General features: G+C 55.0%; 2 protein-coding genes across 10 annotated transcripts; both read right to left on the reverse strand.

Moving 5' to 3' along the window:
- Window positions 1–1,048: 1,048 nt before the first annotated feature.
- GLI4 (GLI family zinc finger 4) lies at window positions 1,049–12,698 on the reverse strand. 7 transcript variants are annotated; one of them, XM_067712685.1, is made up of 5 exons: window positions 12,563–12,696; window positions 11,213–11,355; window positions 7,398–7,556; window positions 6,606–6,707; window positions 1,049–5,923 (listed from the first exon to the last, which is right to left on the reverse strand). In XM_067712685.1, the coding sequence occupies exons 1-5, from the start codon at window positions 12,652–12,654 to the stop codon at window positions 4,992–4,994; spliced, it is 1,428 nt and encodes a 475-aa protein (XP_067568786.1). In that variant the 5' UTR covers window positions 12,655–12,696; the 3' UTR covers window positions 1,049–4,991. The 7 variants fall into 7 exon arrangements, with proteins under 7 accessions (XP_067568786.1, XP_067568787.1, XP_067568785.1 ...); XM_067712686.1 differs by having other exon boundaries at window positions 11,147–11,355; XM_067712684.1 differs by having other exon boundaries at window positions 11,147–11,298; window positions 12,563–12,694.
- On the reverse strand, window positions 10,565–23,572 carry ZFP41 (ZFP41 zinc finger protein). Of its 3 annotated transcripts, none has more exons than XM_067712706.1 (4): window positions 23,435–23,572; window positions 19,084–20,670; window positions 12,563–12,723; window positions 10,565–11,413 (listed from the first exon to the last, which is right to left on the reverse strand). In XM_067712706.1, the coding sequence occupies exon 2, from the start codon at window positions 20,485–20,487 to the stop codon at window positions 19,891–19,893; it is 597 nt and encodes a 198-aa protein (XP_067568807.1). In that variant the 5' UTR covers window positions 20,488–20,670; window positions 23,435–23,572; the 3' UTR covers window positions 10,565–11,413; window positions 12,563–12,723; window positions 19,084–19,890. The 3 variants fall into 3 exon arrangements, with proteins under 3 accessions (XP_067568807.1, XP_067568806.1, XP_067568805.1); XM_067712705.1 differs by having other exon boundaries at window positions 21,900–23,439; XM_067712704.1 differs by having other exon boundaries at window positions 19,084–23,439.
- Between the last annotated feature and the right edge of the window lie 832 nt (window positions 23,573–24,404).

Below are 24,404 nucleotides of genomic sequence, written 5' to 3' on the forward strand. Positions count from 1 at the left end.
TGCGCACGTCCCTGGAGCTGTCCGAGGTGCTGGGCTGCACCGCCGATGGGGCCTCGGAGAAGTCGGCGAGGCAGAGACCTTGGGAGGGAAAGAGCAAGGGGATCGGGCGTGTAGGGCCAGGAAGGCCGTAGGAAGGGCTCTGGGGAGGAATGACGCACGCTGGCTTGGACTGAGGTGAGAACATTACCGTCCATTGCTAAGGCAAGTCCACAAACCCTGCGACCAGCTGAGGGAACTGAGTGCTTAGAAAAGAACCGCAGCGGGGAGATGGACCCTGGCCTGACCACTACCTTCAGATCCTGAGGGTTCTTCCTACCAGTGAGTACAGCCAGGCTACGACAGGCCCAGAGGGCAGAGCTGGGAGCAGCTGGCGGTGAGAGGGCAGATCCTGGCGCAAGGCAGAGCTGTCCAGCAGTTCGGGTTGCCTCTCCAGGTGGTGTCTGAGTGGGGCTTGGACCACTGCCTATGCAGATGCACCTGCTTTGAGGGACTAGATGATACCGGAGGTTCCCAAGCCTGGCACACTGTCAACTTCACTGGGGGTGTCAGAACTAAATCCGGATTCCCTGACTCCACCCCAGGCCTACTGAATCTGTCTTCCCTGGTGTGGAGCCTGGGAATCTGTGTTTTTCAGCAAACTCTGCCCCCAGGAGGAGCCTCTGATACTCTTTCCTCAGGGGTCTGGGTCTGGCATAACCCCTCCTTCAGCTCAGAGACCCCTGTCAGAGACCCCTGAAGAACAGTTTGTCTCACTTTCCCTAGTGGAGTTGGAAAAGTCCGGCCAGATCTGATTTAGCCTGCAGCCTTGGGTTTAAGAGATAAAGTCAGGGGATCTGACCATTGATACACTTGGGTGACCCCAGTGACTGTTTAACCGTGCATCAGTGCACAGGCCGCCACCGTGCTGCGCACCGAGGACAGAGTTGGGTGTGATGTGCTGTGTGGAAAAGCAGCCTCCTAGATGGGGACATGCACAGCCCAGAGCAGGTGCTCAGAAAGGGTTTACTGAATGAATGGGATGGAAATAAATAAGCGTAATAAACTATCATGAGGGAGGATGTGTATTTTCCAGGTGGGAAGTGGATGTTAACTTCTGCTTCTGGCCTGTGCTCTGCTGGTTCTTCACATGATGGTCTAATTTAGCGCTCACAGAACCTCGTGATGTATCCCATAGAATCACTATCGCCAATTTACCGATGCAGCTTAGAGAGGATACGGACCTTGCCCAGGTGGCATAGAAATGAGCGGCAGAGCTGGGCTACGAAGTAGAGTGAGTGCCCTTAGAAGCTGGATGTGGGGAGAGCCTGCCTTCCTGCCCACCTGCTTGGGGCACACGGCACAGGGCAGATGAGTCCATAGACCATGTCTTGGCTTCCACCTCTGGGCCATCATTAATCTGGGGGTCTCTCAAAGTCCGAAACCCTTGGGATACTGAGGTAGCCCGATATGGAATGTTGCATAGCAACTGAAAAAGACAAGCGCGTGGACAATACTGGTACTGAAAACGTGTGCAGAGGACCTTATGGTTCTGTTTGCTCATCCCAGCATCCTGCAGCCAGCCATGGGTGTGACCTTGAATCAGGCTGAATGACGATCTCTGGGCCACCTCCCTGATTACAGCCCTTGGCCCAGGGACGGACAGCGAGTGCACGAGAGCCCAGCAGGAACCAGCAGAGCCCTTCCCTGGGACGCTTCCCTTACCGTTCTAGTGGTGAAAATAGATACGAATGGGTCTGGGGCTGCTTTGAGCTCTGCTCTGCGTCACGGGGAGAGAGCACATCCGTATCAGGAGGAATGAGGCCAACCCTGTGGCATTAAGTACAGTCTTATCCTTGCTTGAGACGGTTAATTCTATGCGTCAACTGGACGGGGCCACAGGGCGTCTAGATATTTGGTCAAACATTATTCTGAGTGAGATCAACATCTGAGGCAGCAGACTGAGTAAAGCAGGTTGTTCTCCCTAACGTGGGTGGGCCCCAGCCAATCAGCTGAACGACTGAATAGGACAAAAAGACAAAGTAATACGGAACTCCTGTCTGACTGTTGAGCTGGGGCGTCAGTCTCACTCTACCTTTGGACTTGGACTGAAACACTGGCTTTCCTTGGGTCCTGGGCCTGCCAGTTTTCAGACTGGAACTATGCCATCGGCGCTCCTGGGTCTCCAGCATCCTGACTGCAGGTCTCAGAACTTCTCAGCCTCCATAATCTCGTGAGCCAATTCCTAAGAATACCTACCTACCTATCTACCTATCTCTCCAATTGAGTCTGTTTCTCTGGAGAGCCCTAATACATCTTTTTCTTTTTCCTAATTAGAAAACAAATTTGGGGACTAATAGCTTGTCCAACCTTACACTTCAGTGTAGAGTTGGGCTTTAAGTTTCAAAGTCGATTCTCTTAACCATCATGCCACACTGCTTATATCATGTAAAAATAAAACCCCTTGTATCCAACTGAAAAGTGTCCACATTTAGGCCCAGCTTTGTCGTTATTTCCCGACTCACAGGCACACGTCAGCCCGCTCTGCGCCGCACAGAGCCCGAGATGGACTGTCAGCTCCTGGACCCTCTTCCCTGTGCGGGGCCCTGGGAGCTCCTCACAGGGCCACCTTTCTTTAGGGCTCAAGCTCCTATAGGGCTTTTATTTACTTCTAGGGCCGAAAGGAGATACTGCCCCTACACAAGTGACCACTTCCTGGGCTCTGAAATGCACAGGGACCGCTTTCCTGGTGCCTCACTCTGTCTCCCTCAATGTTTACACTCGCCGTGGCCGGCCCTGGCCCCAGGTGGCTTTCTGCTGAGGCTGTCCATTAACAGTGTTCCTGACCTGTCCCTGGTTGTCGACAGAGCCTTTCCAGGAGCCCCTTTTATGGGTTTTTGCTGTGTGCCTGGTGGCGTGCAAAGGATTCTATGGCCATCCTCCCAATCACCCTGTGCGGTGCCAACAGACGGCTGCCCCTATTTCCAGAGGAGGAAACAGGCTCTGTGAGGGACAGTAAGTGCCTGGGCTGGCATCAGGGCAGCCTGGGCAACCCTAACCCTGGTCTCCCGGAGACCAGTGGGTCACTTCAGGGAACAGCATGAGGCTGGCTGGAGCCGAGGACACGGGCCCGGGTGGGAGGGAGCACAGCCCATGGGGTTGGAGATAACAGGGTCAGCGGGAGGCGAGGGACAGTGGCCGCTGAGCTAGAGACACTCGCAACCAGGGCTGGATAGAGGCTCCAGAGCAGGCCGGGGCACAGAGCTGGAACCGGAGGATGACCATGGCGGGGGAGGAGGGGCGTGACGCCTGTGCCGGACACGAGGCAGGAGGACAGTGCAGAGACTCCGGGCTGTACCCACGTCCCAGGAGCGGTCAGGGGTCGAGAACCATAACGTCCTGTGCAGCCAGATACTGATAAACCTGGGCAGCCACAACGGGCAGAGAAGATGCCCTGAGGAGTCCTTGTCTCGGTCCTGCCGGGCGTTCAGGGTTCCCGGGAAGTGCTGAATGCATCAGACGGAACCCTCGAGAGAGAACCGGTCCCAAGCCGGCAAATGCAAATGCCATTCAGCCCATCTCGGCGGGCCGCATGCGACAAGGGAGGACACAGAGCCTTTGCTGAGAGTTCACCTCCTGGCACCGAGGAGCTGCAGCTGGGGGCGGTTGATTCCACGCTCCCCTCCTCTGGGCAGCCTTCCTAGCTTGCACGCCTGCTGCTCAGTGGCCTGGGAGCTCCCGCCCTGTCCCTGTCCCGTCACCGAGGGTCTGCTGGGCCACCTCCAGGACAGTCTAGGACAGTGTGGAGGACCGCCAGGCTCTGCTCTGGGGCTGCCCGCTAAGTCCGGTTGTGGTGCAGGTATCCGAGTCCAGCCTTGGTGCTGAGGCTGCAGGATGACCCTTCTGGAGCACAGGCTGAGCCACCGCTCCCCGGAAAGCCCTGGGGGCTCTGCTCGCCCGCTCCGCGGCCTGGCTGCCCAAGGTGGAAGCTTCACGATACCCAGTAGCCACGTGGTATTAGGGACAGGGGGCTGGGGAGAAGGCGGATGTCCCCCATCTTCCAGGGTGTCACAGTGCACCAGCAAAGACGACTCAAGGAGGTGTTCTGACCCTCGTGCGGGAGTCCAAACCGCTTGATGGCCTCGGGGCCCTGGGAGTGTAGCCTGGAGAGGCGGGGCAGCCCAACCACAGGGCTCTCCATTGGGGTCACTGGGAAAGAGGATGTGGAGGCGAGGCGGAGTTATACCCTGGAGAGGGGCCGGGCAACTCCTCCGTGTGTGGTGCAGGCGGCAGGGGTGGGGGTCCAAAAGCTGTCCAGGAAGGAGCAGGCAGGAAGGCAGACAGAAGGCGCCCCACCCAGCTGGGCTCTCCCCTTTACCACAGGGGCTGGGGAGCTACAGGGCAGTCATGGCAGATCTGAAGCCGGCTACAGCCAATGCCCAGCTGCAGTCGCCTAGACCTGTCAAGCGGGGAACCCCCTGGGGCCCCGGCTTCCTGGGGCTGGAGGCAGCTATGAAGGCTGGGCAGGGCCACCTTCCACTGAAGCCCGCTGGCCTCAGGCAGCCACCAGTAGGTGCAGAGGCAGGGTGAGAAGGCAAACAGAGCAGATCCGAGGGCTTGCTGCAGAGAGAACATGCCACACACATTCTCCCAGATGCATGAGGAAACCAAACCGCCAGAGACTACAGCCCAGGGGGAGAGCGGGCAGCCCGGGCCCCCCCACCCCAATCTGGAAAACACCCGTCCTGGGGTGCCTGACCCCGCCCTGGCTATGGCTCTGGTAAGTCACGACGCCCGCAGGCCTCGGCCGCTAGGGCACGCGGTGGGCTCTGCCTACAGGAGCCCTCAGGGATAGGGGGCAGCCACGTGGCCTTCCTCCCGCGTCCATCAAGTACACAGACTTTATTCGGGACACGCACGAGATGCCGGCTGCGCCAGCCAGGAGACGCGAAGGCAGGAGCCCTCCGCGGGAACTCGCCTCGACCTCAGGCTGCTGACGCGCGGCCCCGCGCCCGCTACTCCCGGTAGTGCACCCTCTGGTGCTGGATGAGCTGGGAGCTCTGGCCGAAGGCTTTGCCGCAGGCGCCGCAGGCGAAGGGCTTCTCGCCCGTGTGGGTCCGCAGGTGCCGGAAGAAGTGCGAGCGGCCGCGGAAGGCCTTGCCGCAGTCGGGGCACTCGTAGGGCTTCTCGCCCGTGTGGATGCGCTGGTGCTCGATGAGCACCGAGCTCCAGATGAAGGCCTTGCCGCACTGGCTGCAGGCGTACGGCTTCTCGCCCGTGTGCAGCCGCTGGTGCCGCACCAGGTTGGAGCTCTGGCTGAAGGCCTGGCCGCACTCGCCGCACTCGTACGGCTTCTCGCCGTTGTGGATGCGCAGGTGCTGCGTGAAGTGCGAGCTGTGGCTGAAGGCGCGGCCGCACTGGCCGCACTCGTAGGGCTTCTCGCCCGTGTGGATGCGGTGGTGCTGGATGAAGCCCGACCAGCCGCGGAAGCGCTTGCCGCACTCGTGGCAGGCGTAGGGCTTCTCGCCCGTGTGGATGCGCTGGTGCTTCAGCAGCAGCGAGTTGTACTGGAAGCTCTTCCCGCAGGCCTCACACCTGTGGGGCTTCCCGCCCCGCGGGCCACTCTGCCGGGCCCCGAGGCCCGAGCCCCGGCCGAGGCTGCCCGCCAGCTCGTCGGCGCGCCCCGGGCCGCCCTCTGTCCCCGAGGCTCCCTGCAGCCCGAGCGGCCCACGCCAGGTGCCTCTCTTCTGGGGGCGGGGCCCGGCCCCCGGCGGCTGGCCTAACGGCCGCTCCAGGCTGCACTCCTGCCCCAAGCTGTCCCCACACCTGGGTCTATGGGGAAGGCTCCTCAGAAGGGTCCTGAGCACCCCCGTGTCCTGGTCCACCTCATCTTCAGGATTGTGCGGCTGGGGAGACGACGGGGCCCGCTCGCGCTCCAACTCGGGATCTGAGAAACGGGAGAGGCGGAGAGCACTCAGGCGCCCACCAGGCTGTCCGTCCGCGGGGACCCCCGCCCCGTTCCAGACGACAGCACCAGGGTGAGAACACACAGGGTGCGCGCGCATGTGGAGGGGGGAAGGCTGACAGGAGATTCAGACTCAGAGCCAAGCAGAAAAGCCCCTGATCCTGAGGACGCTGCCCACACGGCCCCGGAGCTGCTCCACGGATCCCCAGAGGACACCCCAAGGGCTTCTCTAGGGGAGAGAGGCGGGGGGTGGGGTGGGGAGGGAGAGAAACGAGGAGCTGAGGGCCTGGATGAGCGAAGCCCCAGGGGAAGGGGGTGGGGACCAGAGCTCGATTTAGGGGACAAGTGGAGGTCAAGGGCAGTACACAGGGGTGCCAGGACGACTCCCCGATTGCTGGCCAGTGTTGCCAAGTCGGACACTCTAGCCGGACAGGCAGGTGGATATGGGGGTCTGCGCTGCTCTCACAGCCCAGAAAGTGTCAGCAACAAGACCGGGACTGAACGGGGGGAGGGGCTGTGGGGGACAGAAGTGAGCGCTGAGCCAGGGACAAGTGGGGCCCCGGGGCCTGGCAGCGGTGGTGGGCGCTGCACAGAGCCTGGAGTGCAGCAGCCGCAGGTAAACGCGCTTCTGGGCGGGGCCCCGCGGCAGGTTCCGCTTGCTCACCTGGCCAGCAGGTGTCTCTGCCAGCCTGGACCTCCTCCACGTCCCGGAGATCCTCCTCCTGTGGTGGCTGGGAGGGCACCTCAGGGCTGCAGCCGGGGAAGCCTGAGGGTCACAGCGGGGCTGGGGCTCATCTCCCCCTCCTCTAGAACGGGTTGTACCCCCCAACACACCTCGTTGCCCTCTGGAGGCTCGCTGAGTGGGACAGAACACATCTACCTGGGTCCTCGTCCTGGCTACCAAGAGCTGATTTGTGTCCTCGACTGTGAGGGGAGTGAGGCCAGGCCTCCTGTGGGACACGGGGCAGGGAAGGGACCCCAGACTCCCTGACGGCTGCGTGTGAGCAGGGTCCAGGGGCACCACACACCGCAGGGCTTGGACATCCCCCCCGACCAGTTGTCGGCTATTTCCACACCTGGACACCCCCAGACCCTGCCGGGGGGCGGAGCAAGGCTGATGGTTCCATCCCTGCAGGTCCCTGGGGGTCCCCACCCAAACCAGCTTGCCCAGAACTCTGGAGACCATTTTCCTGGCGTGGGATCAAAGGCTCGGAGAGGGAGATAAGGTGACTGACTCCTCTCACACAGGCCTGGCCATCGAGGCTTCTTTTTTTGCACCCCTCATCCCCTAAAGAAACATACTCCAAGGGACTGTTCTCTAGGGAGCCACTGCTCACACAGCTCGACCCCTAGCCTCAAGCACTGCTGCCCGAGTCCCGACCCAAGCACCAGGGTGCAGGAGCCCCAGCACCCAGTGAGCTGCCTGCCCGCAGTGACGGTGCAGGGAGGCAAGTACCATGTTGATGGCCGTGGAGGTGAAGCTGGGCCTCGTGGCGGTGGCAGGCTCCAGGTGTCTCCGGTGACTCGAAAGTGACAGTGGACAGGACATGAGGGGGCTCCTGACTGTCCCCCAGGGCTGCCATCTTCCCCCAAGGCCTGCTGGAGGACTGCACACCTGGGAGCCGGGGAAACGAAAACCACGGCGACATGAGGGGGTCAGAGGGATGTGCGGGGTGGGGCCGATCAGCCACAGGTGAGCTGGAGGCTCCTCCCCCGGGGGAGGAACTAAGCGCCAGGAGGTAACCTGTGGGGCCCACCGTGCGAGGCCACCGGGGCCCCTGGTGTGTTCTACCATGTGCACAGCACCAGCGCACCCACACGAACTGAGCCCAAGCTCTCCCCCCAGCAATGCCCGCAACGTCCTCCCAACCCAAGGCCTTGCCCATGGAGAAAAGCAAAGCTGGTTCTCCCGGAAAAACCTCCCCCGTCACCGCTGGGGGCCGCTGGCCCTGGGGAGCGTAAAGAACTGACTTTGCCTGCCGGAGCAGGAACGTCCTAGGTTAAATCTTAACGAGACATTTCCAGAGAGGAAAACCCCCCTCAGAGGCCGCAGGCTGGGACCCCTCACATCCCAGCCCCGCCTAGGGTGCTCCGAGCCTCCTCTGGGGTCAAAGATACTTTTCTTTAGTCTGGTTTGCCGGAATAGGTTGGTCTAAAATGAGGATTTTTCTTTCACACTTCCATGAAGTAGGAGGCCTTATCTGGGAGTGAAAAGGGGCAGGGGAAGGATGAAAGGTAATGTACATCCAATAACGGTGCAGGCAGTACCTGCTTCAAGGAAGCAGGGAGGCAGACGCCACAGGGCTCCTCACCAGTGGGGGCCTCCTGGGTCAGCCCCCGACCTCAGCCCCTAAAGATGGGAAGGATCACCCACAGCCAGGTAAGTGGACACACGGTGGGTCTGCAGTGCTGACATCTGGGTATGCCACATTTTAAATATCTGGGAAAGGGCACGGTCACCCCTAGCCGGGCTCTGAGGGGAGGTGGCGGTCACGAAGGGACGCCAGTGCAAACGTCTACGCTGCTGCAACAGGTTGAGGGCAGAGGGGACACAAACGGCACCGGCCCAGGAGCAAACCCTCCTCCACCCCGCCTCCCAGCTTGGAGCCTGTGCGCCGCCGGAAAGAGCCCGAACTCGGGGCGCTTGGCAGCGGAGAGCAGGGTGCCCCGGCTGAGTCCGGCCACGGACCTCGGGCCAGGGGCAGCTCTGAGCCTCTTTTCCATCTGCAAAGTGGGCATCACCACAGCTCCCGTCCCTGGGGTTCCAGGCGCGTGGGGAGGCGCCCCGCAAACGGACACCCGCGATCGTCAGGGGCCAGTGTGCCCCCTGCGTCCCGCCATCCGCGCCCCCCACGCCCGGCCGAGGCCAAGGTCTCGGCGGCTGCGGGGACAACGCGCGAGCGCGGGCTGGGCCGAGGGTGCCCCGCAGCCGCCACCACCGCCGCCCGGCGCCCACTCACCTTCCGATCGGGAGGTAGCCGCCAGCCCGCCCGCCGGCCGGAAGTGCTCCCGCGCCCCGCCCGCCCGGCCTCGCGCACTTCCGGGACGCTCTAGGTCCCCGGCGGACCGGTGCCTTGGTGACCTCGGGGGCTATGGGCGGGGCAAGAGGACACCTCGGGGTTCAGGCAGGAGGGAGACGGGGAGATGGCAGGGGAGAGGAGGGGGCTTGTGATGGAAATGCACACAACCTAATTCTCCTTGGATGTGTCCTCCCCGATGGTGGACAGCGGTGGCCGTGGGCCGGACTTTCACCCTTTCTCGTCTTCAGTCTGTCCCGCTGGTTCAGTTTCAGAGGGATGGGGGCAGCCTTCTGTTTCCCATGAGGGTGGACAGGCCTGAGGGGTTCTAATTACTCCCATGGAGACTTTTAGCCAATCACCATTTTTCTTCCCACCTCTGCCCCACTGTCAGGGTTACCCGCGACCCCATCCCCAGGCCCTGCCAGCCTTCTCAGCCTGGACGTGCACCTTGTCAAGTGTGTAGGCTTCTGCCGAAAGCTGCTTCTCCTCATTTTCCAGCTTCTGAAGCCTCCAGCCGACAGCGCTTACTCTTCTCTCTCCGGCCTCGTGAATCTTCTCTTTGGCCCTTCGCCTAAGTCACGGATCTAACTCGGGTCCCCACCCTCAGCATCCTGGGCTCTTTAGGACGCTGAACAGCTTCCCTGCCCCCCGCAACTGACAATAGTACCTCCCCTCAGTTGGGACAACCAAAAAAATGTCCCCAGGTGTTGCCAACGTCCGCTCCTGAGGGCAGAATCGCCCCTCGTGAGAACATCTGCTCTAACAGAGGCAAAGTGAGCAGGGGCACAGAGGGGAGGACTGACAGAGCGCGTCAGAGCTCAGGACCTGAACGGGGTGCTGACAGGGTCTGGGGGCAGGCAAGGTCACGTCACACTGTAGGCATGAAGCAACGACAGGGCCTAACTTTGTTTCCCAGGGAAAAATGTCCCCTGCTTTTTGAAAGTTCTCTTTACACCACTTTGCTTTTACAAGAGACCTACATTAGTACCTGTTTTCCAACAAAGCCAAACAGGATTTTAGCTTTTTTTGAATAAAGGCAAAAGGTGAAAACAGCGCTCAGCATTTGTTCTGCAGCAGCTGCAACCGAGGCAGCGAGAGCGGCCCCTGCCGAGCTCCTGTGGGACTACACTCAGCACCAAGCTGCCGGGGCTGCGAGCCGCGTCTGGGGGCGTCTGCGCTTCGTCTCGATTTGCCCTGTGCGCCGTGAGCAACACGTGTCCTAACAAGGTAACTAAGTGCCTCTTCGCTTTATGCCATTTCGGCCTTGGAAGGTGTCACAGGAACGCTCTGCTTTTGGATAGCAGGGGAACCTGTATCCAGGCTCAGAGAGGGGTGTCTATTGAGGGACACGGTATTTTGCTGAAGCAAGGGGTCATGCCCATCCTAAGTTAGCACATTCCTTTTCTGATTTGTGTGTTGGTCTCTTACAAGTTTGGTTAAGATGAGGCGGCCCCCAAGAGACACATCCAGAGGCAGTGACCAGCTGGGCCTCTGGCTCTGCAGGCCTGGGCCAGACCTTGAGCTGGAAGATGGTCTCTCCCTTGAGGCAGTGGCACCTCCCTGGGGACTCTTGACTGTGGGGAGAGCAGCTGAATGCAGTGAACAGGTCAGAACAGATGTTTATTGTAGGAGAAAACAAGATCCAGAGGCAGCAGGACAAGGAAGCACTGACGGATGCCCAGGGCATTTGGGAAGAAACGTGGGGACCAGCGCAACAGCCGTCTGGGTTAAGAGAACACCGCGTGAAAAGCAAGCCCCGGGAAAGCGAGGAGAGAACAAAAGAGAACATCTACCCCAAAGGTAGACCACACTTGCTTTCCACGGACTGAAGGATGTGAAAATATAATCAAGTAAAAGTTCAACAAATTTGACTAGTTGGAAAGTTGCATTTCTAGGACTAAAAATAACAGTCAGAAACACTAGACTGGGGAAAGCGTCCGCCCCAGCACAGGCCCAAGGCCACCCGCTGTGCACAGGCGTTTGTAGCCCATGGCCACCTCGGTCCACCAGGGGGGCATGAGGAGAGCAGCACCCCCAGTGCTGAAGCTCTCCAGGAAACAAACACGCAGTAACACCAAGAGGCAGGACACTAAAGGCAAACGGGACCAGAATGCTGCGTGGGTGAGGCTGCAGGGACACAGGCCACGCGGGCCCTCAGGGAGCTCACAGGTTGTGTCGGACGTACCTGACACCGGGGCGGCCCAGTGCCGAGATCGCTGTGGGCAGTGGGGCCGGGGCGCCGGGAGCTCACCCCAAGGGACGGCTGTCCTCAGGCCTTGGAAATCCCCGTCCGTGGAGTCCGCAGTGTCAGCCTCGCCCTGTGGCTGGGCCTGGATCCTGTAGGGGCTCTGGTCAAGGGGAGGACCTCCGGCTCCCGGCTTTGCTGACAGGTGGCTGGAGTTTGTGCGCAAGCAGCCAGGAGGCAGTGAACTTCGAGCTCGGGGCAGGGGTCCTTGAAGACACCGGCTGCCTCTCAGAGCACAGCCCTGACCCCAGGCAGTGGATCCCGGGTCACTCCCGCCCTGTCCCCCGCCATTTCCCTCTCTGGTCCCAACACTGTTTCCGTGGGCCTCGAGACACCCCCTTTACCCCGCCATCTTTGCTCACTGAAAACCCCACCCTCACCGTGACCTCTGTCTGTGCTGCTCCAGAGCAAATGCCCAAGTGCCCCAGCACCAGGGGCTTCCACTGCAAGCAGAGCGACTCGGAGCCCTGGCCTTGCCCCCAGGGCCCAGGCCAGCCCAGTGTCACTCTGCAGCGCATCTTGGTGTCTAGCTCACCGGCAGAAGAAAGGAATGATCACATCTCGGTGCCCAAAATGGGGACAGACATGAGCGGCCATTAGAAATAAAGCCCAGGTGACATGCTGGTGCCCAGAGCCTCCCCAGGGGTGCAGTGGACCTGGCGAGGGCGACCTGGGCTGAAGCCCGTCAGCCCCGCCTGCTCCGTGGCCCGCACCGCCAGCTTCCCTCAGGGCACAGGGTCTGGCACGAAGGACCACAGACGTCACGTCCCCGGGACATCCGCAGGTGTCCCCACGCCCGTTCAAGGTCCTCTGTGCCTTCGCTCTGACGCCAGGTCATGCCGTCCCAGCGCCCTCCGTGCTGGCCCCGGCAGCGGGGAGCCTGCGCGGTAACTCAGGTGCCCTGACGTGTTTCTGCGGTCGCTGCTTTAACCGTTCTCCCGTGTTCAGTGGGGAGGGGACAACCTGAAGGGCGTTTGCCGGGACAAGCTCCGAGGCCAAGGAGGTTCTGACTTGGCCTGAGCTGTTTCCTCCTGGAGCCTGTCCTACAGCACTCCTGGCTGAGGGGCAGGGGCTGAGCGCCTCAGAATCTCGAGACAGCTCCCTGCGGTTGCTTCCCCTTTTCATCTCACTGCCTTCACGCGGCCTATCAGACGGAACACTTCCCTCCACCTCCACCTGACCCGACGGCAGGCACTGCCCGAGGGTGGAGTGTCTGCTGCCTGGCCACCTGCCCTGCGGTGACAATGCCTGCCCTGTAGTGACAGCGCCCGCGCTGCAGTGACAGCCCTCCGCGCCGTGTCCCCGCACGCCCCTCCTGCAGCCTAGCATGTGCACCGCAGGGGTGTCCTTTCTTACCACGGCCTTTCTCTTCCCTTCCTTCTTGATCTCTGTTCCTCCCTGGAGCTCAGGAACGTGGAAGTTTTGCTAGTTGTGAGGTTCTTTTTCATGCATATTTCATCAGGAACTTCTTGCTTTGGGGCGGATCCGCTTTCACAGCCGAAAAAGGACAGAAATACCTTTTGAATAAATAAAGAAGCGCAATTATCACCTGGTTGATAATTGGGAAATTATCAACAGTTGGGCAATGCCAACGGTGTGAATAAGGCCAGGCTCTGGGCACATGGACACGCGGAGGCTGGTACTTGGTGGGGATAACGGCCACAGGGGCTGGAGGAGAGCAAGGTGGGGAAGGGGGCGCGGGCTGTGGCTCAACCCATGTATCCCACCCTGGGTGGCAACAAGATTTCAAGGAAAGTGCTTCAAAACTTGGGACTTCCCTGGTGGCACAGTGGTTAAGAATCTGCCTGCCAATACAGGAAATACGGGTTCAAGCCCTGGTCCAGGAAGGTCCACGTGAATATTAATAGTGATGGCAGAAGCTCTGTACTGCTCTTTTTCAAAGAGAACGCGGTTTAACATTTAACCTTAAGGTTTAATTTGCTATAGACTGTTTTGTTCTTTGATTTTTATTTTATATTGGAGTATAGTTGATTTACAATGTTGTGTTCGTTTCAGGTGTACAGCAAAGTGATTCAGTTATACATACATATATGTGTGGGTATATATATATATTCTTTTTCAGTTTCTCTTCCCATATAGGTCATTACAGAGTATTGAGTAGAGTTCCCTGTGCTCTACAGTATGTCCTTGTCAGTTATCAATTTTTATATATAGTAGTGTGTATATGTTAATTCCAACCTCCTAATTTATCCCCCCCCCACCTTTCCCCTTTGGTAACCGTAAGTTTGTTTCCTAAGTCTGTGAGTCTATTTTTGTTTTGTACATAAGTTCATTTGTATCATTTTCTTTTAAGATTCCACAAATAAGTGATATTATATGATACTTGTCTTTCTCTTTCTGACTTACTTCACTTAGTATGATAATCTCTAGGTCCATCCACGTTGCTGCAAATGGCATTATTTCATTCTTTTTTATGGCTAATAGTCCATTGTATATATATATATACCACATCTCCTTTACCTTTTCCTCTGTCAATGGACATTTAGGTTGCTTCCATGTCTTGGCTATTGTAAATAATGCTATAATGAATATTGGGGTGCATGTATCTTTTGAAATTATGGTTTTCTCTGGATATATTCCCCATAGTGGGATTGCTGGGTCGTATGGTAGTTCTATTTGTAGTTTTTTAAGGAGCCTCCATGCTGTTCTCCATAGTGGCTGCACCAATTTACGTTCCCACCAACAGTGCAGGAGGGTTCCCTTTTCTCCACACCCTGTCCAGCATTTATTATTTGTAGACTTTTTGATCATGGCCATTCTGACCAGTGTGAGGTGAAACCTCATTGTAGTTTTCATTTGCATTTCTCTAATAATTGGTGATGTTAAGCATTTTTCATCTGCTTTTTGGCCATCTGTATGTCTTCTTTGGATAAATGGCTATTTAGGTCTTCTGTCCATTTTTTTTTTTTTTTTTTTTTTTGCGGTATGTGGGCCTCTCACTGTTGCGGCCTCTCCCGTTGCGGAGCACAGGCTCCGGACATGCAGGCTCAGCGGCCATGGCTCACGGGCCCAGCCGCTCCACGGCATGTGGGATCTTCCCGGACTGGGGCACGAACCCGTGTCCCCTGCATTGGTAGGCGGACTCTCAACCACTGCGCCACCAGGGAAGCCCTGTCCATTTTTTTTTATTGGGTTTTTTGATATTGAGCCACATGAGCTGTTTCTATATTTTGGAGATTAATTCCTTGTCAGTTGCATCGTTTGCAAATATTTTCTCCCATTCCGTGGGTTGTCTTTTTGTTTTGTTTATGGTTTCCTTTGCTGTGCAAAAGCTTTTACGTTTGATTAGGTCCCATTTGTTTATTCTTGTTTTTATTTTCATTACTGTAGGTGGATTCAAAAACATCTTGCTGCAGTTTATGTCAAAAAGCGTTCTGCCTATGTTTTCTTCTGAGAGTTTTATAGTATCCGATCTTACATTTAGGTCTTTAATCTATTTTGAGTTTATTTTTGTATATTGTGTTAGAAAATGTTCTAATTACATTCTTTTACATGTAGCTGTCCAGTTTTCCCAGAACCACTTATTGAAGAGACTGTCTTTTCTCCATTGTATGTTCCTGCCTCCTTTGCATTGATTAATTGACCATAGGTGTGTAGGTTTATCTCTAGGCTTTCTATCTTGTTCCATTGATCTATAAGTCTGTCTTTGTGCCAGTACCATACTGTTTTGATGACTGTAGCTCTGTAGTATAGTCTGAAGTCAGGGAGCCTGATTCCTCCAGCTCTGTTTTTCTTTCTCAAGATTGCTTTGGCTATTCAGGGTCTTTTGTGTTTCCATACAAATTTTAAGGTTTTTTTGTTCTAGATCTGCGAAAAATGCCATTGGTAATTTGATAGGGATTGCCTTGAATTTGTAGATTGCCTTGGGGAGTATAGTCATTTTGACAATACTGATTCTTCCAGTCCAATAACATGGTATATCTTTCCATCTGTTTGTGTCAGTTTTGATTTCTTTCATCAGCATCTTGTAGTTTTTGGAGTACGGGTCTTTCACCTCCTTAGGTAGGTTTATTCCTAGGTATTTTATTCTTTTTGATATGTAGGCAATGGGACTGTTTCCTTAATTTCTCTTTCTGATCTTTTGTTGTTATAGAAATGCAACAGATTTCTATGTATTAATTTTTTATTGTGCAACTTTACCAAATTCATTGATGAGTTCTAGCAGTTTTCTGGTGGCATCTTTAGGATTTTCATGTATAGTATCATGTCATCTGCAGACAGTGACATTTTTACTTATTCTTTTACAATTTGGATCCCTTTTATTTCTTTTTCTTCTCTGATTGCCGTGGCTAGGACTTCCAAAACTATGTTGAATAAAAGTGGCCAGCGTGGACATCCTGTCTTGTTCCTGATCTTAGAGGCAATGCTTTCAGCTTTTCACCACTAAGTATGATGTTAGCTGTGGGCTTGTCATATATGGCCTTTATTAAGTTGAGGTATGTTCCCTCTGTGCCCACTTTCTGGAGAGTTTTCTTTTTTTTTAATCATAAATGGGTGCTGAATATTATCAAAAGCTTTTTGTGAATCTATTGAGATGACCATATGGTTTTTATTCTTCAGTTTGTTAATGTTGTGTATCACACTGATTGATTTGCGAATATTGAAAAAGCCTTGCATCCCTGGGATAAATCCTACTTGATCATGGTGTATGACCCTTTTAATGTATTGTTGGATTTGGTTTGCTAGTTATTTTGTTGAGGATTTTTGCATAATATCAGTGATATTGCCTGTAATTTTCTTTTTTAGTGGTATCTTTGTCTTGTTTTGGTATCAGGGTAATGGTGGCCTCGTAGAACAAATTTGGGAGTGTTCTTTCCTTTGCAATTTATGTCGTCTATGCATCTCTGAATTTATGTCATCTATGAAAGCAATCTGTCTGGTTAGAGGATTCTTCAGGCTATTTCCTCGAGTTGGCTTCAGTAACTCATCTTTCTTCTATAACCCACTTCATTTGAGTTCTCACATCTCTTGGTTCGACAGTTTATCTTTCTAATCTCTGATGTATCTGCCATTATCCTCCCCTTCTCACTCCTAATGGAGCTCTCCTTCTCACTCCTAAAGGAGCTCCTTTGCTCCTTCCTTCTCTCTTTCTGGATTCCACTGCCAGGGAATGTCAATTTTCATAGTCCTGTCAGAGCACCAACTTTTATTAAAAATGCTCTCCATTCCCATTAGTCGTATTAATTTCTATAATTTATTGCCTCCATTCTACTTTGAGTTTATTCTGTTGGCCTTTTTTCACTTTTAAAGTTGGATGCTTAGCTTGTTGATTTCCAGCTCTTCTGCTGGTCACATAAGGCTACAAATTTCCGTTTGGCTTTAGTTACACCAGAATTTCTGGCAAGTTGTATTTTCATTATCATCCAGGTTTAAGTATTTTATAACTTTCATTATATTTTTTTCTTCTCTCTTTTAAAAAATTTATTTATTCTTGGCTGTGTTGGGTCTTCGTTGCTGTGTGCAGGCTTTCTCTAGCTGCAGTGAGCGGGGGCTACTCTTTGTTGTGGTGCGCGGGCTTCTCATTGTGGTGGCTTCTCTTGTTGCAGAGCACAGGGGGCTTCAGTAGTTGTGGTGCGTGGGCTCAGTAGTTGTGGCTCATGGGCTCTAGACAGAGGTTCAGCAGTTGTGGTGCACGGACTTACTGCTCCGTGGCATGTGGGATCTTCCCAGACCAGGGCTCGAACCCATGTCCCCTGCATTGGCAGGTGGATTCTTAACCACTGCGCCACCAGGGAAGCCTATGTTTTTCTTCTTTGACTCAGGCTACTTAGAAGGTTTTCTTTTTCTGGAATTTGGGTTTCATTTGAAGAGCAATAGAAAAAAAACCCAAAAAACAAAAAACCCATCAAAACAGATTTATCTGAAAGATTTGGGTTCAGTGCTTGGTGGTAATGTGGTGTCATAATGGTTAACTCAGAAGAAATGGGAAATGAGCCTGTCTGTCTGAACCAAAATGACAGGAGGCAAAAAAGACGGTGGACTGATTTTAGTTTGATTGTGTGATTTATTTTCTCATGTCTCTCTTGTTTTCCTGGCTGATTTCATTCTCTTGAGAGAGGGACTGACGGCTGTCTGCTTGCACAGCCGCCTCTCATGCCTGTGGAAAAATGTCCCCTCACTAAGGACACTAACACGTGACCGGAGCTGACAGCAGCTGAACTGGGGGTCAGCACAGCACTGAGGTCACACACAGTCACTGACCAGGCTGAGCACTGTCAATGCCTCCAAGTCATCTCTGAGGAACCATAGGCACAAGGAGGTGAAGGACGGGCCCAAGGTCCCACATCTCCAAGGCACGAGGGTCGAGTCAGTAACCCCTGGCTCCAGAGACTATGCTCTTTGCCACCTGCTTCCTCTCTAGAACTCGAAGACACCAGATTAGAATGCTTCTTCTCTCCCATCAAATTGGCGAGATTAAAACCCACCTGCTACCTGTGCACTGCTGGGGCACTTATGCAGCACAACCTGGGGGAAGGTAATTTGCCAGAATGATCTCCCCGTCAGCTCATTTCTGGCAACCCGTCCTGTTGGCCCTAAATGTGGAGATGTTTACTGCCTTGTTTTTATTGACCTAAACTGGAAACAGCCTACATGCCTCTGTTAGGAGAAGGTTAAGTCAACATTTTATTTAATGGATCATTACGCAGCCACGAAAAATGCTTCCCATTGGTATTAACGTGGAAACATAATAACACAGAAAATGAGAATTTTTCTATAGTACATGTGATGTGTTGTAATTTACGGTACATTTATACAATATTTTATATATAACAATATATCCATCATGGTATATTATAAACCATCATAAATAAAAACCAAACCAAACCGAAGCAGATGCAGACACCCCTGGAACGTGTCACATACCCTTCATCTGAAACTGGCCAAATCCGGCCCACCACCTGCTTCTGTAAATAAAGGCTTATTGGCCGTTTCTGTGCTGTAATTGCTATGGCATGTCATGGCTGAGCTGAGTTGTGGCAGAGACCTTATGGCTACAAAGCCAAGAACAGTTATTATCTGTCCCTTAACAGAAAGTGTTTGTCAACCTGCCAATCTGCATTGTTGTTATTGCTTCTTTGCTCAGCCTTTGAGAGCAAACTGCAGATGTCATGACCCTGTGGCCCTTAAGACCTCAGCATGCATCTTTCATGACAAGGACGTTGTCTGGGATGGCTGCAGGCCATCAAACCAGGGAGCTTTGACACTGATGTGCCCCCCCACCTCCCCTGTGGACAGTCTAGACCCAACGTTTGCCAAATGTCCCAGTGACCTCCTTTATAGCAACCTTTCCCCACCCAGGATCACAGGTGTGTTTTCCCTGAGCCAGACCCTGGCACCTGTTTGAACAACTTTGCCTCATCACATCTCCAGTTCCGGGACTGTGAGAGCAGGATCACAGGTCACACCTGGGGCCTGCCTGTCAGGGTAGGAGGAGGGCCTGCCGAGCTGTGAAGCAGAGGTGCGAGCTCAGGTAGAGCTGTTATAACGTCATAGCTTTTAGAAAGAACAAGAGTACAAATCTTAACCTGGAGGGATGTTTCCACTGGGAGCACTCTCTCCTGTCTCCTGATGGAGGGGCCCCCAAGATCAAGGCCATTATTAGTTTTCTGGGTCTAAAGAGCTGAAAATGTAGGTGTCAACATTTTCCTGATAAAAAGCCCTATTACTTCCTGGATAACAGTCACCTCACCCCTCTTATACTGTGCTGGAATTCTGGGACAAACCACACCCTCGCCCAGGAGAACATGGAGCCCATCCAGACCACTCTTGGAGGGAAACCAAGGGCAGGCACAGCATGTGGATGTGAAGGGGGTAGGATGGAAGCTGGGGGCCAAGCACAGAGAAGTGGAACTAACCTGTACGGAGAGCTGGCCCTGGGGGGCAGGCCCACCGTCTCGTGTCTGAAAGGCCGCATGGCAGGCAAAGGCTGCATCCAAGCTGCTGTCAACATCCCGGGGCCTCACACGGCCAGGGCAGGAAGCGCCCACAGTGGCAGCATTTAGTGTCCTGAGTGGTCCACCTGGTAAGTCAAGGCTGCTCAGCTGGGATGATGGCTGATGTGGGAGGACACACAGAGAGCCCAGTTCCTGGGAGCAGGGGCCAAGTTCAAGGAATGGTTCTCCAGAGAGGAGGGAAGGCAGAGGACAAAGCAGAGCACCGCCACCAGAGCCAGCCAGGGGGACACTGGGGTCCCCAGTGCTCGCTGCGGAAGCACTGCCATCCAGCTCAGGGCCACAGGCCTCCTGCCGGGCTGCATGGAGATGGACTTGGGACCCAGTGGGCCAAAGGTCTGCAGCACAGTCTTCAAAGGAGCCGGTGGGAGGGCCGAAGCCAGCATGGGAGTCACAGGCGGAGGTGGCAGTGGGAGGTGCTGACTGTGCTCGGGTCTGAAGCCTGTCCCCTGGACAGCAGTTTGTACACTCGCCTCCCTGGTGCCACAGCTGTGAGGAGCTGCCTTGTTATCATGATGTCTTGCCCTGGAGATTCTCTAGACCAGAAAGGTCTCTGGCCACACCGGTGTTTGCTGACCTGGCTGGGGTGGTTTTCCTGGTGACGGCAGGACCCCCAGCCCGATCAGACGCCAGGGAGGAGGAGCCCCAGGCAGGCCTGCCAGGACAGTTTTCGCGGGCACAAAGCTCTGAGTCTGGATGGCTTGCGCACACTCAGTGCTTCTTCCGTGGGTGACGTTTCCGATGGCGAATAAGACATGAGCTGTAGGCAAAGGTTTTCCCACATTCCTTACATTCGTACGGCTTCTCTCCAGTGTGGGTTTTCTGATGTTTTAGGAGATTTGAGCCACAGTTAAAGGCTTTGCCGCACTCACTGCACTTAAAGGGCTTTTCTCCAGTGTGAATCCTCCGGTGCTTGGTCACGTCGGAGCTGTGCCTGAATGTCTTCCCACACTGGGCGCACTGGAAGGGCTTCTCTCCAGTGTGGACTCTCTGGTGGCGAACGTGATCCGTCTTGTGCTTAAAGACGCGCCCACATTCGCTGCATTCGTAGGGCTTCTTCCTCTGGAAGGGAGTGAACACAGGAACCCCCTCAAAGTCATCTTTAAATGTAGCACTGAAGGTCTCAAACATGTGTTCCTCGTCCTCACGACTCAGGCTGGGTTCCTTACTGTGCTTTTTGGCCAAAGTGGATCTCTGGTTTGGCTTCTTTTTCCTAGATGCTTTATCTTCCTTGGGAGTGTCCTTCTGAACACGTACTTCTTCCTCTGGGGTCTGTGCCTTCTTTTTTTTGCCTGTGGGCTTTTCCATCCTTCTTGTCCCCAGGAGAGAGGAAGGACCACTGGAAGCCGGCAAGGGCCAAGGAGAATGACCAGCAGCAAAATTCTCCAGCCTTACGAATTTCCTTGTAACTCCACTTCTTCAGAAAGGTCTTGCTTTAGACACAACACTGTATTTTCCCAAGCTGGTAACTGCAGTTCTGGAACAGAAACTCTGCAACAAAGAGAAGAGCACCAACAACCCTTCTGAGGCTGGAGAGAAACAAGACCACAAACATTAGATTAAACAAGTGTTTGGGAGGAACACAGCCATGAGGTCTTTGAGTGCTGAGTTATGAAGGGGCAGATGGGCAGGGAAGGGGTGGGGGAGGCATGGGAACATGGCCCCATTCCCTTCCCTGCTCACGTATCCCACCTGGACATCTAACGAGTCTCAGGCTGGACATGACCAAACAGAGCACTTATTTCCCAGAAACCCACCCCCCACAACCTCACTGTTCCCAGTTTTCCTCATCTCAGTAGATGGCATCATCGTTTACTCAGTTGCTAACTGAGGAATTCTTTTTTCCTTTAATAAATTAATTAATTTATTTTTGGCTGCGTTGGGTCTTTGTTGCTGCGTGCGGGCTTTCTCTAGTTGTGGCGAGCGGGGGCTACTCTTCGTTGCGGTGCACGGGCTTCTCACTGAAGTGGCTTCTCTTGTGGTGGAGCACAGGCTCTAAGTGCGCGGGCTTCAGTAGTTTTGGAATGTAGGCTCAGTAGTTGTGGTGCATGGGCTTCATTGCTCTGCGGTATGTGGGATCTTCCCAGACCAGGGCTCGAACCCGTGTCCCCTGCATTGGCAGGCAGATTCTTAATCACTGCACCACCAGGGAAGTCCCAACCAAGGAATTCTTATTCCTCTGCCAGGGGCCAGCATCTCCACACCTGCGTCCAGTAGGACTCATGTGTACCATGGACCAACGACTGCTGCGTGGTCCCCAAACTGGAGTTTTCCCAGCCCTTTACTTGCTCCTTCTCCACTTCTTGTATTTGGGGCCAGACAACGTGCTTTTGGAGTTACAGGCTGTGGGAGCCACATGTGACCCTCATGGAAGGTACCTCCCATCACTTGGAGCCTGGATTCTGAGCTGGATGAAACTCGCTCCCACCCTCACCCCGGCCCTCCCCGGGTCCATCCTCCACAGAGCAGCCAGTGAACCCCCGTCACATCTCTGCCCAAATCCCCACTGGCTCCCCTCACACTGCTGCCCCTGTGCTTCCCCCCCGCCCCAGCCATCCTTAGGTTTGCCACACATTCCTTCCTGCCTCAGCACCTGGGTGCTCCTAGAAACAGGTCCTGAGAGGAGGTGTTGGTGGTGCTGGCCCCTCACTCATTCAGAGCTCTGCTCTGAGGGCCCTTCTCAGGCAGTCCTCCCTGACCCCACTCCCTGGTTCCCTTACCCGGTTCCCATTCTCCTTGTGGCACTTAACTGGAGCCAACTCATCCACTCAAGGCCAAAACCCCAGGGAACAATCAACTACGATCTTGCTTGCATTGTCTAAAAAATCTGACATTCTCTGTCTCTAATCCCATCTAAAAGAATTCCAACTTCACCACGAGTTCAAACAGGAATCAGTCGGTTCCAGTGGTAGGTGCTTGTAGAAGCGTCACCAGCATGGCTCACGTCTCATTGGTTAAGAACCTTCATCTATTGCTTTTCTGTATTATTTCTGAGTTTTGTTGACCTGCCTCTTCCCTCAGCGCTAACTAATGCAATTCCAGGATAAAGCCTTGACAAGCTTCAGGCTCTTTAACTGCTAGCAAAAGAAATCCTCCACAAGATTAGGAGAAAACACTTTCCAAAGAAAGCAGATCGTGTTCTGAGTCCTCAAGTCATCCCTGAGAAGACCTCCCATGACCTGTGCTGGTCTCCCGATCTACTGGGAGGTCCATCTCCTGACAGGCTGTCTCACCCTAAAATGTGGTGCTCTGGGTGATAATGTCCCAAGTGACATACGTTTTGAGGTACAAATGCTTTGAATTCCCTTTAAGTTAAAGGGGGTACTTGGGCTTTCACCCACTCTCCCATGCACAGAGGCAACGCATAAAATGACTGGACAGGTTTCCCAACTTGACAAGAGTTTGAGAGTCTGGTTTCTTCTAAATGAAAATGCTTAGATACACCTGACTTGGATTCAGGTAAACGTCATTCTCTGAAGGCTCTATTGGAGGTAGCTTCTGGGAGGTAGCATCAGGTGAGAGCCAGAACTGAGGGTGATGGAAGGCCATCTAGGCTGAGGGAAGCATGCACAAATATGGGAGCATCTCTGCCGGGGAGGTAGGCGGAACCAGGGCAGAGGATCACGGCCCCAGTCAGCCAGGCTGGAGTTTGAGCTCAGGTGTAGGAAACAGATGAGAACCAAGAACCAACAGGAAAGTGCTATCAGCCCTCTGGCCCACAGCTCCCCAGGGAAGGCGCAAACTCAGCTTGGCTCTGTGCTGACCCACTTGATGGAGAGGGGTGGTCCTTGAACCCACTGAGCCCGACAACTGCCGGCTGTGCTCCAAGAACTGTGCCCCCACCAGAACTCCCGTCACTCCACGTGTGGCTTGTCACTGACGTGGCAGTCTCCCGACGAGCCGAGGGCTCTTCAGGGCAAGGATCGTGTCTTTTTCATCCTTGAATCCCTAGTTACTTGGCTGTAGCCTGCACATACTGCTGCTCAGGAAACATTCTAGATAATCGTCTTGTCTGCCTAACTCAAGCTGGCAGGTGCTTAATGGCAGAGACTGGACGTACTCACTTCTCTAAGTCCCGTGCACACCAAGGAATAAAATATTTAATTATTAAAAGCGGCGTAGACCTGAGGTCATTGTCTTGGTCTTTTCGTTTCACAGGCCTGTAGGCCTGATGACTGCTACAGCCACGGAGAAAACTCAATCCACCTTGTCAGAGCAGATGAGAACCCTGGCCTAAAGGCCGGGGTGCTGGTACCTGCTGTGCGACTCCAGTGTAGCTCCTTCACTCTCTGTGCCAGGCCTCTTGTAACATGAAGCTTTGGGTATCCCCCTGCAGCAGGATACTCCGTGGTAACCTCACTTGTCCTCAGAAGCCGGGGTCTAACGGAGAGGCTGGATTACTAGTGGTGGGAGATCCAAGGGCAAACGTGCACCCAAGCAGTGTGTGGGCCCGCAGCGGTGTCGAAGCCAAGGAGAGGGCGTCGCCTGACAGAGCCTCGCCAGCCTTGGGCCCGGGGACTCCACCTCGATCCGCACGGAGCTGGTCTTCGAGCCTCGCCCTCCTCCCCGTGGCGCCCAGGAGCCTAGAAAGGAGTGCCGTTGCTCTGGGCAGGGGGCCCACGCGACGCCAGAGGGACGCAGTGAATTCCTGTATGGAGGCTGGGGCGGGCGCGCCCCTCGCAGGGTCCCCGGGCCAGGAGGGACGCCTCGTCCCCGAGTCCCGCCGCTCCCCAGCTGCCCAGCGCCGAGAAGCTGCACAGCCGAGCAACCCCGCCCATGCGCCGGCCGGAAGGGCCCGCCTCTGGCGCCGTCCCTTCCGGCGTCGCTCTAGGAGGCGAGGGCCCGGGCCTCTCTGTGGTGCTCCCGGGAGGGCTCCGCCCCTCAGCTGGTTTCCCATTTCAGGCGATCCCCGCTGGCCCACCCGCCCGCTCGCCTTCGGTGCCCGCAGGAAGAGCCCGCTCCCAGCCGGCCGTTTCCGGTGCCGCTCTAGGTGGCGAGGCCCCAGCATCTCGGTGGTGCACCACGGTGCACTCCGCCCCCGAGCCACCTCCTCCCACTCCGCTGGGGTCCCACACGCCCCCTCACGCAGCCACCCTCCCATTAGCTGCACCTCAGTCACCTCTGCGCCCGTTCCCTTACTCTTGTGCCCCCTTCCTCCTGTACTCCATCACTCACTTCAGCCCCCCTCGCTCCCCCCGCACCCCCTTCCTTCTTCTTGTGGCTCC

This window comes from Pseudorca crassidens, chromosome 17 (assembly GCF_039906515.1).
Source record: "Pseudorca crassidens isolate mPseCra1 chromosome 17, mPseCra1.hap1, whole genome shotgun sequence".
Taxonomy (NCBI): Eukaryota; Metazoa; Chordata; class Mammalia; order Artiodactyla; family Delphinidae; genus Pseudorca; species Pseudorca crassidens.

Coding starts and splice junctions, on each gene's coding strand:
- ZFP41 (XM_067712706.1), bottom strand. CDS start 20,487: ATGGAAAAGCCCACAGGCAAAAAAAAGAAGGCACAGACCCCAGAGGAA.
- GLI4 (XM_067712686.1), bottom strand. CDS start 12,654: ATGAAAAAGAACCTCACAACTAGCAAAACTTCCACGTTCCTGAGCTCC. Junction 7,557..11,146: donor CTGGGCCGCCCCGGTGTCAG/GTACGTCCGACA, acceptor CCCGGCTCCCAG/GTGTGCAGTCCTCCAGCAGG. Junction 6,708..7,397: donor CCTCCACGGCCATCAACATG/GTACTTGCCTCC, acceptor TGTGACCCTCAG/GCTTCCCCGGCTGCAGCCCT.